Source organism: Ziziphus jujuba, chromosome 5 (assembly GCF_031755915.1).
Source record: "Ziziphus jujuba cultivar Dongzao chromosome 5, ASM3175591v1".
Lineage (NCBI taxonomy): Eukaryota > Viridiplantae > Streptophyta > Magnoliopsida > Rosales > Rhamnaceae > Ziziphus > Ziziphus jujuba.
The window spans coordinates 6,701,992-6,717,042 of record NC_083383.1 but is presented as its reverse complement, the minus strand read 5'-3'; the positions used below and the strand labels follow the sequence as shown (position 1 = coordinate 6,717,042).

The 15,051-nt window shown below is 33.1% G+C and overlaps 2 protein-coding genes across 5 annotated transcripts; one reads left to right on the top strand and one right to left on the bottom strand.

The window, feature by feature from the left end:
* The first annotated feature begins 3,347 nt into the window (after positions 1-3,347).
* On the top strand, positions 3,348-9,289 carry LOC107420164 (uncharacterized). 4 transcript variants are annotated; one of them, XM_025074632.3, is made up of 3 exons: positions 3,348-5,483; positions 7,003-8,342; positions 8,986-9,289. In XM_025074632.3, the coding sequence occupies exons 2-3, from the start codon at positions 7,057-7,059 to the stop codon at positions 9,056-9,058; spliced, it is 1,359 nt and encodes a 452-aa protein (XP_024930400.3). In that variant the 5' UTR covers positions 3,348-5,483; positions 7,003-7,056; the 3' UTR covers positions 9,059-9,289. The 4 variants fall into 4 exon arrangements, with proteins under 4 accessions (XP_024930400.3, XP_024930399.3, XP_048331833.2 ...); XM_025074631.3 differs by having other exon boundaries at positions 3,350-5,483; positions 6,621-8,342; XM_048475876.2 differs by having other exon boundaries at positions 3,354-5,483; positions 6,621-8,342; positions 8,979-9,289.
* Positions 9,290-9,945: 656 nt separating this feature from the next.
* Positions 9,946-14,096, bottom strand: LOC107420086 (probable flavin-containing monooxygenase 1). Its single transcript, XM_016028952.4, has 5 exons — positions 13,536-14,096; positions 12,912-13,152; positions 11,209-11,387; positions 10,745-11,094; positions 9,946-10,628 (listed from the first exon to the last, which is right to left on the bottom strand). The coding sequence occupies exons 1-5, from the start codon at positions 14,013-14,015 to the stop codon at positions 10,280-10,282; spliced, it is 1,599 nt and encodes a 532-aa protein (XP_015884438.1). The 5' UTR covers positions 14,016-14,096; the 3' UTR covers positions 9,946-10,279.
* Between the last annotated feature and the right edge of the window lie 955 nt (positions 14,097-15,051).

Below are 15,051 nucleotides of genomic sequence, written 5' to 3'. Positions count from 1 at the left end.
TAGGCTTAATATTTATAATATATATATATATATATATAATAACATCCCATTTTTCCCACATCCACCTCCACTGAGGGTGTTTGAGTCGCGGTAATATAGTTGGTTGGAGTCAAATGAAATGATGTAAGATGGAAATAGGGTTGTTTTATGTATTGTGCTTGCGGTGGTGGAAATTGGACTGACATGTCCCAGAATCCTGGTAAACAATAGCAAGCTATATATTTTTATATGTATTTTTAACAAAAAGATAGGATTTTTTATAACCTGCCTCTGCATTTCCTTTTCTGTGAACAAACCACTGTCACGGAAATAACTTACCTGGTAGTGTCTCTTTGGTCATCAATTGGACCACAAAGAAAGTAGCTCATATTAATTGGCTTTGAAGAAAAATCCTAAATTTTATCTGCTCAAATCACAGAACCGCAGGGTCGCAATTGTTCAACTTGAATGATTTAGATTCTTGCTTGTCAAGCCTGATCCAACCCCTTCTCCCACCTTTTTTTTTTTTTTTTTTTTTTCATGATAAGGTTTGACCCTAAAAATCTACCCAAACCCATCAACACATAAAAAAAAAAAAAAAAAAACGATAAATACATGAATTTATTTATTTATATTTAAAAAAGATCGAGTTATATAGTATTCTCTGATCAATAACGGTTCTTTGAACCGATCAGCGTCGAGCTACTAACTAGAAACTTGCTTTTTCCTTTCCTATCTTGCATTTTCCAATCAAAGAGTAAGATTTGACGAATATATTAGAACCATTTAATTTGGATTTTCATATTCCCGTTTTCTGTTCGGAAGGTTGGAAAACCTCCTCCACCATATAAATAATATGGACAAAATGTGAATAAATGAAATATGATGTCAAGTTGGATGGTCAAATATTACTGCTAGCTATCTATGACAAAGAACAATACATAAATAAATAAATAAGGAAAAAGGGATATAATGAAGTTTTGATCCGAAGGTTAGCCAGAGATAGGAAAGAAGATGGAAATATATGTGTAAATGCAAATGCAATGTTTGTCATGTACAGTCCATTGTTCCTTTAAATGCAAGGTACCCAATTAAGGTCTGTAACTTCTTGGCATATATGCATGCATGCCACACCAGTGCCACCATCCTTACCATGTGCTGCCATTCAATTCACTTCAAACAATCTACATTTTTAATTAATTGCATATAAACCCCATCAACTTTTTCTTAATTAATGTAATCAACACCATTACCATTAAACATTAGAGAGAGAGAGATTTTGTGAAATTAATTGTTCTAACCAAATTAAATTCATTCCTGCAGAGAGCAGGCCGGTCGAGGATAAGCATATCCGTTATGTTAATGAATGGGGCGGGGGGGTGGTGGTAGATTGTTTAAAAGCAGAGAGACAAGTGCAATGGCAATGCAAAAATCACTTTCTTACACATGAAGGATTGGGTTTTTATTGGTTGCAACTTGTCCTTCAAAACCATAACCCAAAGTTAAGGGCCTTGCTTGACGCTTTTGTCTGATCAGCTTCTAGAAACACACTCCTCCGTGCCTTCTTTCTCTTTCTCATTTTCATTTTCTTTCTCTGTGAGTGTTTGTAATATTGTTTGTTGGTGGCAGATTATAAATTTCTAATGGTCCCAGAGCCAGCCTCCCCTTCCCCCACTTATAGCGGAAAGTGACCACACAATTTTGGGGGGTTTAATGGGTCACCAAAATTAAAAAAACTATCATCCTCACCACCCCCTATTCCCTTTCCATTCAATGGTTTCTTTCCATTTTTTTTTTTTTTCCACATTGAATTCCAACACCAACTCTATTTCTAAATGTTTTCTATCTCTTTTTATTTTTTTTGTTATTGTTCTTTTTCACTTTAAAGTTTGCTGTTTTTCCAATTTGGTCATTTCTAGATCTAGTTTCGTTCGTAACCCAACTACCGCAGCTACCAACTTTTCTTTTCCTAAAAATTCACCACTTAATGCTGTATTTGGTAATCGGTAAAGTTGCAAAAAATTTAAATCCTTTTGGAACCCATAACTCATTACCTCCTTGGTATAAAGGATATAACAAGTAATTAAACAACCTTACTTGATTTGGCTCTTTTAAATTTACTTGTATATTTAAAATTTTACTTATATTCAAATTATATGGATATGTCATCAAATAATATTATTTATATTAATTATATTATTTAATAAAAATTTTAATGCTAATGCTAAAAAAAATTATGAAAAAAAATACTTCTACTCATATAGATTTTCTTTTGAAAATAACTGAGAAAAAATTTCGTAAAAAGAAAAAATTATCTTTAATTTGTAACATAAAATCTAATTTTACCTTCAAATCCAAAAATTTATATTATTGACCAAAACTTATAGAAACAAAACTAATTTTTAGATAATTAATTTCTGAAAAATCAATTTTTTTTTATTTTTTTATTTTTGTCTTTTTTACAAAAGATTGACACTTTTTTAACTTAAGAGTGTCTAAAGGCTCACAGAAAAAGATAAATGAAAAAATAAAGAAATGAAAAGAAAAAAAAGAAAAAAAAAAAAGAAATTCAAGTTCGGAAAATGAGGGGATATTAATTGACGGTTGCAGGCTTTTTGTTGGGCCGGGCAGGGCAGGGCAGGCCGTGGGCTGCCTACTTCTTGTCCCTTTCGTTGTATCCCACGTGGCAACTTTCCTCTGATTGGAGCCTTAAAGCTCGGCCCACGTGGCACCATAAACTGTCAGCATCCGCCGTGCTTAATTAGCCGTTTGATTATGACCCGTCACATCATCTCCGTCAGTGTCCGCAGGCGGTCCCACCCTCTCCATCCCCACTGTTCAAGCATTTGTAATTTTTTATTTTTTTATTTTTTATTTTTTGGCATCATCAACATGAACACCATAATTACTCTCCTACAATATCAAATGTTGCTTGTTTTCATTCTATTTTTTTCTTCACCAAAAAAAAAAAAAAAATTCAATTTTAATTTTCGTAACATGAAATTTTTTTTCAATTGGTGCTAAATCTGACGTTTTGGTGGAACAACCATAAAGAAAGTCAATTCAGAAAAAAAAGAAAAAGTCAATGAAAAAGGAAAAAAAAATAAGAAAAAAAGAAAAACGTTAATAATGGTATTAATGGAGTGTCAAATACATTGTTAAGTGCAGACATTTATAGGTAGGTAGAGGTTAAGTATTGCTGCAGCCCTGATTATTATGTTTGTAATCCAGATAAATATAATTAGAGTTTGTTTAGTATTTTCATTATTTTTATTTTTATAATAAAGAACAAATAAGAGGTGGGGGACCCATATTGTAGAGGGAGGGAGGGAAGAGTGCACGACCAGCAGGTCTGCAAAGTCTGAGAAACAGAGAAAGATAAGTGGAATGAATGAATGAAATGTGCAAGTGCGAGTGTGTTCTTTTTGAGTGTGAAAAAGAGGAAAAAAAATAAAAGACGTAAACAAAAGGGTAGGCTTTTTAAAAAAAAAAAATAAATAAATAAAATTTTATTTTTTCACAAATTCAAAGTTCAAAACAGCTGAGGTGAGAGCTGAGATTTAGTGTAATAGTGTGAATGGAATCCAACGGGAGAGAGAGAAAGAGAGGGCTGTGTTTGGGTTTTGGATGTGGGTGGGTTGGGTGAATGTGATTCGTCAAAAGCCATCTGTTTTTATTTTATCTTCAAAGCCACCTGCACCTGCTGTGCGCAAGCGATTGGTGGAAGCTTGGCTGGTTCGGTTTTTGGTTTTTTTCAGAAAAATTTTCTCTTTTTTATTTTTCAGTTAAAAAAAAAAAAAAAAAAAAAAGCCATTTGCAATATCTATCCATTCATCCATCTTACTTTGATGTTATCCAAAGACAGCAGGAAAAGGCCTGTTTTTCTTTCTCTTCCTCTTCTTCTTCTTCTCTCTCTTTCATGAATTCTCATTATGTGCACTCCATATATAATATCAATATTTTATTCCAAATTCATGTTAATTCCATTTATATCCCCTTTCACATGTTTATCACCTTATTTTCTAAACATATGTAATTGAATGCTTTTTTTTATTTTTTATTTTTTAATTTTTTTTTAACTCTGCCTCTTGTATTTGTTTGGGTTATAATCTTTCTTCTGTTTGTTACCTTTTTCATGTAAACCTTGCCTAATATTTATTGTGATTGTTAGTATAGTAGGTTTTTTATCTGCCCAATCCAGAGCTTTCCTTTCTATTCTTTGTTTACAGTATTATATTATATTTATGTACATTTTTGTGAATAAAATGTATGTGATCCGGTTGTCTTGGAGTTGTAATAGGTGGGCAGAATCTTAGACTGGTATTCCTTGGGCAGAGGGCAATAAGATAATATCAAGTAACAAATAGGATTAGTATCCCTATTTAGTTAGTGGTGAGGAGAGAGGATGGTTTAACTGAGTTGTGAGAGTTTTTATACTAATATATGTGGGGAAAGGGGAAAAAAAATAAAAATAAAAAGGAAGAGGAAAAAAAAAAAGCTTACTTTGTTATAACTGATTGTATTTTACATAGCGGTAAACGCTTACTTCTGTGAATTGAGTGATGTTTTAGAAGGTGCAAGAAATTGGATTAGGAAGCTAGAGCTAGGATTTCTTTTACTTTTTTTCTTTATTTTTTTTTTCTTTTTTTCTTTTTTTATCATTTTTTATTTTTTAAAAATTTCGTTTCATAATAGGTAAAGAATTCACTGAATATCAATAAATCCAACAAACATTAAAAAAATTTGTATATTGTTGTCAAAGGTATGTTTGCCAGCTTAATCAAGTAATAAACGGACAGATGCTATAAATAGCAAATAGATGGATATATACAAACTAAGGATGAGGCTTTAAAGCCCTTTTCTTCTGATTATTATTATTTTAATACAACATCCTCTCCTTAGTTTAGGAATGAAAATTCAGCCAAATTACTAGAATATTTGGGAATTATGATGAACCAACAAAATAGGGCTAGTTTCCAATTGAAGTGTTGTGCTGCTGAATTGCTTTGCTGCCAAATGGATGAACTCTTTTTCTGCTTTAGACTGAAGTATAATGTTTGAGTTGTCCAAACTGTAATGATTCAGTGGAGGATAGACCTATTAAGTTAGTTATATATCTCTACCATATTAAATCTTCCACATTGCTGACATATAATATAATTGTTTTTTGGTATAAAGTTATATAAATTTCGCTGTCTTATTTTTATTCGACGTCTTTAATCATGTTAATTTAATCATTGTATAACTTGGAATTCTGTTTTAGCAAGTTGAATTTTTGCAAATGACTCCGAATTGGTTTTCTATTGTTGGTGACAACTGACAATTTGGTTCACTTGGAAATGGATTGGATGTTTTCAATAATTGAGGCGTTAAAAATGATAAGAAGAAAAGGTGTTGATGGCAGCTTGAGATTGGCAGATTTATTGGTGGCTGCAACATTATGTTTTACCTTGGATGGTTTTCCTTAGAAGATTGACCGGTTTACAAGCTCTGCTCTCATTCAGGTAATATATATTTATCCCACATGCCAATTATTTAATGAAATTCATAATCTTTATTAACTCTTATTAAAATGTTAACCTAAAACTGTGAGGCAAATCACATTTTAATTTGAGGGACAGTTTTATAGTTTTCAACTGTGTCTTGTTAGATTAACACCACAGGGTAATTAGTTTTGGAGTGGAGTGTTAAATTGAAATAGAATCACATAAATAATGCTATATTGCTCTCTTTGTTTGTGCACCATGCAGTGTTAACTAGATGTAGACTTTGAATCTTTGATTTTTTTTATGTATATTTTGATGGGGGAACTCTGAACGGGTTTGAACAACAGTTTTTATTTTACAGTAATGGTAAGATGTAGGAGTGTTTTCTGTGTTTAAAAACAGGTAATAACTTGTCTTTCTCCAGGCGTTATTTTCACTGCCTGGAAAACTCTGCTAAAAGACACAGAAGCCATGCTTCTGTCACCTCCAATTAGAGTAAAGAATCGGAGTGAAAAAATAGTGATAGAGAAAGACAGTAACTAAGTGATAAAAATAATAATAATTTCAAAGGGAAAAAGAGGGAGAGGATAGCATGGAGCACTTGTGTGTCTTTAACATGATGTGCAAAGGCCTTTACAAAAGATCCAAGTTCTCTGTTTCATGAACAGACTCAAATCATGTTCAGCAATTTGTTAAACAGAAAATTGGATTTTTTCTCTTTTTCTCCTTAAGAATTGATAAATAAAATAGAAGGTTACAACAGTAATGGAGATTCTTCTGTCAGTCTTTGAGGGCTTTTGCTGACGTTTCTTTTTTGAGCCTGGTCCCATTGTACTTGCAGACAATATACCAGAATACCGTCAATTTTTCTTTCCCTAAACTGCCCTCTCTGTCTTACTAATCACTGCTTAGTCCGATATAATTAAACAATCTAAAACCCACTTAATGCTGATCAACCTAGGTAGTAAATTGTCTCCCTTTGTTCTTGTGTACATGGTATGTTTGCTGAGTTCAGAATTACATGATTTAAGTTGAATGGCAATATAAATGACTATATTAGTACTATTTATATTAACTGATATATTGTTGATTGCAAGCTTGATTAGTTTTTTATTTATTTTTTATTTTTTTATTTTTAACTGATTTATTAACTAGTGAGAGAGGGGTGATGGTTAATATACTGAGGTAGAGGAACTTTTCCATTGGAAAAGAAAAGGTGGTATTTATTTATGCAAGGGAGGCAGAATTTGGGGTGGTGATAAATTACAGTGGAGAAAAAGTAAAGGTCAGCTCTCCTAACTGCCCATTTAAAAGGGTAACAAAACTGGTAACATATTTGGTTTGCCAAAACAGGGAAAAATCCAAAAATATTTAAAAACCCTAGACTGTCCCCAGCTATTTATAACACCCATGAGGTCCTCCGGACTTCCAAGGATCAGCCTCTGCCTCTCTGCATTTTGTGTACTTTGTCCTTGAGAATATAGAAAAACCCATGATTCTTCTAACCCACCACCTCCTTTCTACATTCCACTCACAGCTTATAAGTTGAAGAGAGAAAGAAAAAAACATAGAAAGAGGGTGTGTTTGAGAGATGAGGCAGGGTCGGCCTTCGAAGCATGAGATTAAGGAAATGGAAATAGACAAAATCAGTAAGCTCAAAGAAGAGCCTCATCTCTCTGGTGCTTATATCCGTAGCCTTGTGAAACAACTTACCTCTTCAAAAACCAAAGACAGCATGAATCCCAAAGAACTAGACTCCGGTAGTGTTGTCGAAGCAGATGCTATACCTGTCCAAAATTTAACCAAATTTAGTGGAGGTTTAGAGCAAAACCAACATACACAGCACACCCAACAACCTCAACAACACAAAAAACAAGTCAGGAGGAGACTCCACACCAGCAGGCCTTACCAAGAAAGGCTTTTGAACATGGCTGAGGCAAGGAGAGAGATTGTCACAGCTCTCAAGTTTCACAGAGCAGCCATGAAACAAGCCAGTGAACAACAACAAGGACAACAACAACAACAACCACAATCGCCATCGATGCAACCTGCTCAAAACCCATGTGCTGAGCAGGAATCTGGAAGGATGAAATCTAGAAGGAATCCTAGGATATACCCATCAGCCACTTCAAATTTCTCTAATTATCTAGAAAATCTGTCCTACACCCCCAATTTTCCTCATCATCATCATCATCCTTCTCCAAATCCTTTTGCCTTGTCTGCTTCCCCAATTACTACTCTTCCTGTTGCTGAAAATTTGAATTTCACACTTCCAAATCAAACCCTTGGCCTGAACCTTAATTTCCATGATTTTAATAATATCGATACTAGCCTTTACCACAATAGCAGCAGCAGCAGCAACAACAACAACAACAACCTTTCATTCTACTCAACCTCAACTTCAAACTCAGTCTCGTCCCCATCTTCATCTTCCTCCCCAACTATTTGTGCTGCTGTTGATCAGGAAGTTCCAGGTTCAGGTTCAGGTGCAGCAATACAGATGGAAGTGGGGCCTCCTGTTGTGGGTGATGGTTTAGAGTCAAGTGCCACAACCACTAGTGGTGGGGGAGGTTTGCATGCAGCCATGGATGATGAAGAGATGGCTGAGATCAGATCAATAGGGGAACAGCATCAGATGGAATGGAATGACACCATGAATTTGGTCACATCAGCATGGTGGTTCAAGTTCTTAAATACCATGGAACTTGGGGGTCCAAATATGAAGTCTGAAGATGATGATGATTATGGGTATCATCCATTTGATGAAGTCATGGAATTTCCATCCTGGTTGAGTGCTAATGAAAATGAGACCTGTTTTCAACACCATTTTGATGATTACTGTCCTGAAGACTACTTCCAAAATCCTGCCTTGCCTTGGTAAGAAATCCAAAACTTGAGAAATATACAAACCCAGTACCCCGTTTTTCCCCTTTAGGCAAATAATAAAAAAAATTATTTAGGAAATTATATTTTTCTTTTTTCTTGCCTTTATTTTGTGCCATGGGAAATGTTTCAATCTTCCATCTGTTTGGTCCAAAATGAACTAGGAATTCCAGCTTTGTTGTTTTTATGCCATCTCTTTGTAAGGGTTGGTTTTATTTTGTCCTTTCTGTGAAAATTTATCCAAGAAAGCTATTCTAATCCCATAGCAGCTAGCAACTCTAGGAGAGTTTATTTTCATTTTTCATTTTTTTTCTTTTTTCAAAATATATATTTGAGTTCTGAAGTCGGAAAAAGTATAAAAAATTGTCAAAGTTTTGAAGCTTGGCCAAAGCGGAAATTTTGTAAAGCAGAAATTGTAGGCGTCTACGATGCCTGCGTCACTGTGTCAGATTATTATGGATTTTACGTATGTGTGTAACTAAATTAGTTTGACCAACCCACAAGAATAATCTTTGTTTATTTCTTTGATTTACTTTTGTATGTATTTAATAGGAGTTTCTTTTTGAATGCTTGCCCAGTCGTTGATATATATGCATGAAAGTTAAATGTTTATGACTTTTTTCCTGACAGTGTTTAGCCATTGTAATTTTGTGAAACACAGCATGGACATTGGAGAATTTGAAGGTATGGATGGGGAGTGGTTAGCATGAGCATGACAAGGATTGATCATTGTTTTTTTTGGTTAATCAAATCTTTGGCTCTGTACTGTTTTTTTTTTTTTTTTTTTTTTTTTTTTTTTTTGGGTAGTTCTTTAAAAGAACTTTTTTGTTTTTTGTTTTTTGAGACATATAAGGCTTGCAAATTTGTCAAATTAGGCAGCATGCCATTGAGGAGAATAATGTACGAGGAAAGAAGCAGTATGCTCTCTTTTTTTCTCATTTTTCAGCTTCATATATATTACAATTTTTAATATTATAAACTTTATCATTCAAGAAGTAGAGTGCATATGTAAACCTGCCTTTTCTGGCTAACTCAATTAAATTTGATGCCCCTTTGTTTTGTTTTTTTTTTTATTAAATAGAGGACAAAATAGGAATAGAAATAAATGAAAGAAGAAAACCTTTTTTCAGTTTTTGTCTTGTTGAATTGTTGAAGCATACCCTTTGACAAGAGACCATTTTTATATTTTTTTTGGCAAAAAACTATGCTGTATAAAATTGTTGGAGCATATCCTTTTGACAAATTGACGTTTCTGGGGCATTAAATTTCATCAACTTAGCTTCTCTCTCCCTCTCTCTCCTCGAAGACGACCTGAATGCAGGTGCATCTGAAAATATGAGCAAGTCGGTCTGGAACATTTTTTATTTCAGGTTTAATTAACACGATCTTAATAATCGCACCGCGGTGAATTTTATCGTTGTTTGGTTTTAACTGTTAGACCGCCCAAGAAATTTATGAAAATTAAGTAAAGGATTTAGAATTTAATCATAGCAAGCGGAAAATAAATAAATAAATAAAGCTGGGCGATATTGCAAGAGGTATTGCTTTTGCCCCTTATATCATGTGCAAGGATACAAGGCTTAAGAGGACTGACAGATATTCCAATTTTGAGGTCCATATTATTTACTAGTCATTCATTTCATATAAACGAGAGAGTCTTTTCCAATTTTATGTGAAATTGAGTACAACATATATATAGAAACGAAGTAACATATCTAACCACTTTTTGTGTTTTTATTGATAAATAAGGTAAAAAGGGACCATCTCATCCCATTCCCTGTGACATATATATATATCCCTATACTGTATATAATATAATCCTATAATAATACACGTGCATAACACGTCCTTATTTTTAATTTATAGTATAATTAGCTACCTAGGCTTCTCAAGATTATATATGATAGATAATTTCTCTCTGAGAGATCCATTCAGTTATCTTGTTCATAATAATCGTGGCTGCCATAAGGGCTAAAAGCTTCAGAAAACCAGTTACTTTTCCTCCAAGGATTCAACCCCATCTCCTTGCACATCTCATCGATGTGGTTGATACTAAATGTGGAAATGCAGGGCTTTTCCTGGTAGAATCGGGTCGTCCTCTTCATGGCTTTTATATCTCTGGTAATTTGTCCAAGCATGTTATCCACACTGGGAAGCTTGAATGCATCCTCTGCAAGTTTAGCAAGCCATTTGCTTCTTATCTCTGCTGTGTGTAGGTTGGAAACACTCTCTATGTAACCCACAAATGCCATGTTCGGAATTAATGGATGGATAACGCCCCTACACGTGTCATGATGATCAACTTAATTAATAATGTAGTTATTTTGTCTAATTAAGATGCTTAACTATTAATGCATGCCTTGATTAAATTAATTAACTATTTGGATTTAATTTACCTGTACAAGGGAATGGACCCGGTCGAGTCAACTACCAAACTTCTGAAAGGCTCAGGAAGTATAGATTTGAGCTTTTTATTGCCGTCGTAACCAGTAGCAAGAATCACAACGTCTGCTTCCAATTTGGTTTGGTCATCAAATTCAATTCCTCCAGACCAAAACCACCAATTTGATGCTTTTTTGAATAATATTTTTCCCTTGTTTGCCTCGTCAAAGAAATGTTCAGGAACTATAGCCATTTGACAAGAAGCATAGTCCTCTTCAAATGGATGATTTGGTACTAGTTTGTATTTCTCTAGAGGAAGTTTCCACAACAGATATGACTCTATGAACTTTGAAATTGCCATTCTCTGGTATTAAAACAAATACCAAGTTATATTTAGAAATGAACAAAAGCAAAAAGAAAAGCTTGATAGATAATTTAATATGTAATATTGGTAATAATTGCATAGAGAAAAAGATACCATAGGTGAGAAAAGAGTGCCTAGCATTTCTTCGAAGGAACTTTGGTTTGGCCTTTCATGGAGAAATTGAGAAGACCTTGTTGAATAAAACAAGAAAAGTGGTAATCCCCATATCCGGTAAGATGGAACAAGCCAGTGTAAAGTCCTTATCACCATTGTGCATGGTTGGCCATTTGAACCTTCAAATTTACACCCAAAAAAATAAAAAAATAAAAAAACATTGCTTAATTGAAATGAAGTAAAAGTGAATTAAAAGCCATTTCAATAATCATATCCTCCAGAACAAAATTACCAAAAAAAAAAAAAAAAAAAAAAAAACTCTTCCTGTTTGTTTTGTTATATAATAATATATGATTTTGACTTTAAAAATGCAAAAAAAAAATAAAAATTATATATATATATATATATATATTTATATCCTGGCCGTTAATTAATCATCCAAGTTATACATTAATTTTTTCAAAAACTTATATAAGGGGATAAAGATATATACCAGTAAATATATATATATATATATTAAAAACAAAAAAACAAAAAAAAAAACAAAACAAAACAAATCTACACATAATATATATACATCCACACCATACAAAAAGCGACATGGCAAAGGCGGCATATAATAATAATTTATGATTTTTCTAATATGGGGAAGTTGTCAATTGAGCGGTCCAAGTTTGGTGTGTGATTACAAAACTATATGTGGCCCACCACTAATCACCATAGTATTTTTGTATAATTTGATTTTATTAAAATATGGATATACACTTATATCCTAACATAAATAAATAAATAAATAGGCATGTATCCATATTTTAATAAAATTAAAATATCTTAATTTAATTAAAATTATATAATATTATATGTTCGTTACCATTAGCAATAGCAAATATATTATGGGCCCATTATTTGGTAACTTATAAAAATAGTTGCCTCCCCAGGTAATCACATGGAATTAGGATCCTGTCAAATGAAGTTTGCAATCCATAAGCAAAGACACAGGTTATACGTACTGTTCGAACCAGTTGACAACCTCGCTATGTATAAATTAAGACTTTAGTTTCAACAATCAATCAGCACGCATCTTCTTGTTAATAATCAACGTCAAAGTTCATAATTAGTCTTGTTATTCTGATTTGGTCAACGAGTCTACTAAATTATAGCACATATTGACCCATGCTATATAGGTATATTTTTAGACACATATAAAAGATCACATGGATCCGGATTATAAAATCTCTAAACACAAATATGTGTGAGATTCAAATCGGAATTCCACATAAAATGATATATTTTATGTTTAAGAATTTTGTAGTCCCCCAATCACAGGCACATATATATGGGTAACATATATATATATATATATATATATGCAGTGGACGCTGGGTCGAGTCTTTGGGGGGGGGGGGGGGGGGGTTGGGGGATGCCAGGGGCATAGCCAAAAATAATAAATAAATAACAAAAAAGAAGGTGTATATATATATATATATATATATATATATATAGTAATTTTATAGTGTGGATTACACTAAAATTATTTTTTGATTTTTTTGAAAATTTTTTTTTAATTTTACTGTATATATTGTATACAAATATAAATATACGATAAAATCAATATTTTTATCAAAATGTGTTTACTTTGATATGTGGACCGTCCTTATATATAGACACACACACACAAGTATAAAATACGTATATATGGGTACCTTGATTTGCTTGTGAGCATTCCATAGCTAGATCAATGGCTGACTTTTTGTAGCCAATAATGGCAACTTTCTTTCCTTCAAGAAGTAAACGAGCACTTTTTTCATCGAGTTTAGAGTAATCCATGGTGTGCAACACCTTCCCATGAAATATTTCCGGACCTCTGTTGCTCGGATACGACGGCAGCGTCGGTATGTCTCCGTACCTTCCAGTGCACAACACCAGAAACTCAAACGCGTACCACTGTTTGCGACCATAAATATCAGTACTTCATATATATAAATCAAACAAAGAAAAAGGAAAAGCTGTCTATTTTAAATACGTATACACATATACAATTAGTTTCAAATGAAAATATCTTTTTTATTATTTAAAATTATTAAATTACACATCATATCAAATACTTTAAATGATTGAATATATTTTGTTTTTTCAACTTGAAAAATTAAAAGATATCTTCGCTATATAGAAGAAATTATCTGGATATCCAAATTTTGAGGGGCATATTACATGTAACCATGATGTAATCTTGCGAAAATGCACTGTATCCGGAATTTGTTAAAATTAAATGCACGCATGAAAACATTAATATCCAAAAAACAACAAGAATAATATCATCCGTTTACCTGAACGGTACTGGCAGTGGACATTTGAACTGCAACTTCCCAAACAGGATTTCCATTCAAGAGGCTGCCATAGTCGCCGGGTTTTTGATTCATGTTTTCAGAATCAGAAGGATTACCGACATATCGAATTTCTACCACCTTTGAGTTGAACTTGACGTATTTCAACACATCAAAGTGTTTGGCATAACCATGCAAATAATCCAACACTTCCTGGTAAGAAGGAAAACTTGGATCATCCCTGTTTGGCCAAGGATAATCAGAAAACTCGAAATTACATCGTGGTGTTTGGAGGGTAGTACAGCGATAACAACAGTGTTTCCAAACACCACCAATGGAATCGGTAGCCTCGAAAACGACGGGATTATATGTTGAGAGGTGTTTAGCAGCGGAAATTCCGCTAATACCAGCTCCAATAATCCCTACTTTGGACACTAACTGAGGGTGAGGGTGGGTAGTTTGGCTGTTGGTAGCAGTAAACATATTGAGCAAAGTGTTTCAAGCTAGGATATAAGCTTTCTTGCTATAAACTATGAAATGGGGGTATAGAAGATATGCTTAAGAAAAGGAGGATTGGCGACCTATTTATAGTTGTGGAGAAGGATGACTTTTTCTACTTCAAGAGAGAACTTCACACTCATGTGGTGCATGATGTACTACTTTTTCCTGTTATGCTGTTGGTAGGTTCAATAATAGTCTACATGCTCTACTTTTCTATTTTATCTTTTTAATGCACAGTCACCAAATACAAGTACTTCATGACCCCAAAAAATAAAAATAAAAATAAAACAAATAAACAAACAAAAAGGCATTTTAGAGACCTAGTACTTTCACATGTATTATATACAGAGAAAGAGAGAGAAGACCGAGATGGTAAAATTTAAGTTATCTTGTTTTCAGGTAAACTAATGTCATATTAGCCATGCCATATGTATTTGTGTTTGTCTTCTGTAAATGGATTTAATGCAAGTGATCATGAAAAAATGTTATATATAAATAATTAATTGAAGGGTACAAATTAAATGGTGTGAGCGTGCTGATAAAATGGCAATGCTAGCTTCAGGTTGATCGATTCTTTGAAGTTAAAATGTAATGTTGACCCTGCAAACCTTGTCAAACAATTTCCCTATATATATATATATATATATATAAGTACGTACATGATTAATTAATTAGTAAAATATAAGATTAGTTAGCATTAGACTAGTGTGAAAGGTTGCGTTCCCATAGCTATAAAGAAAGGTACAAAGTACTAATCTTAATTTATATACATATACAGGTGCATATTCGTGTATATTGGTAGGTTAATGATTAAATCTTTATACTTACGCTGATAAGCCCAATCTTGATGTGTCACAGAAGTTTAAAAAATGCTTTATCTCATAAAAGAAAAGTTTTAAAATGCCTATAATTAATGATATTGTTAGAAAGTGTGTTACCATAAGAACAAAGAAAAAAGAAAAAAGAAAAAAAAAAGGCTTGACAGATGGCACCCAATTAAAAGATATAACCCTTTTTA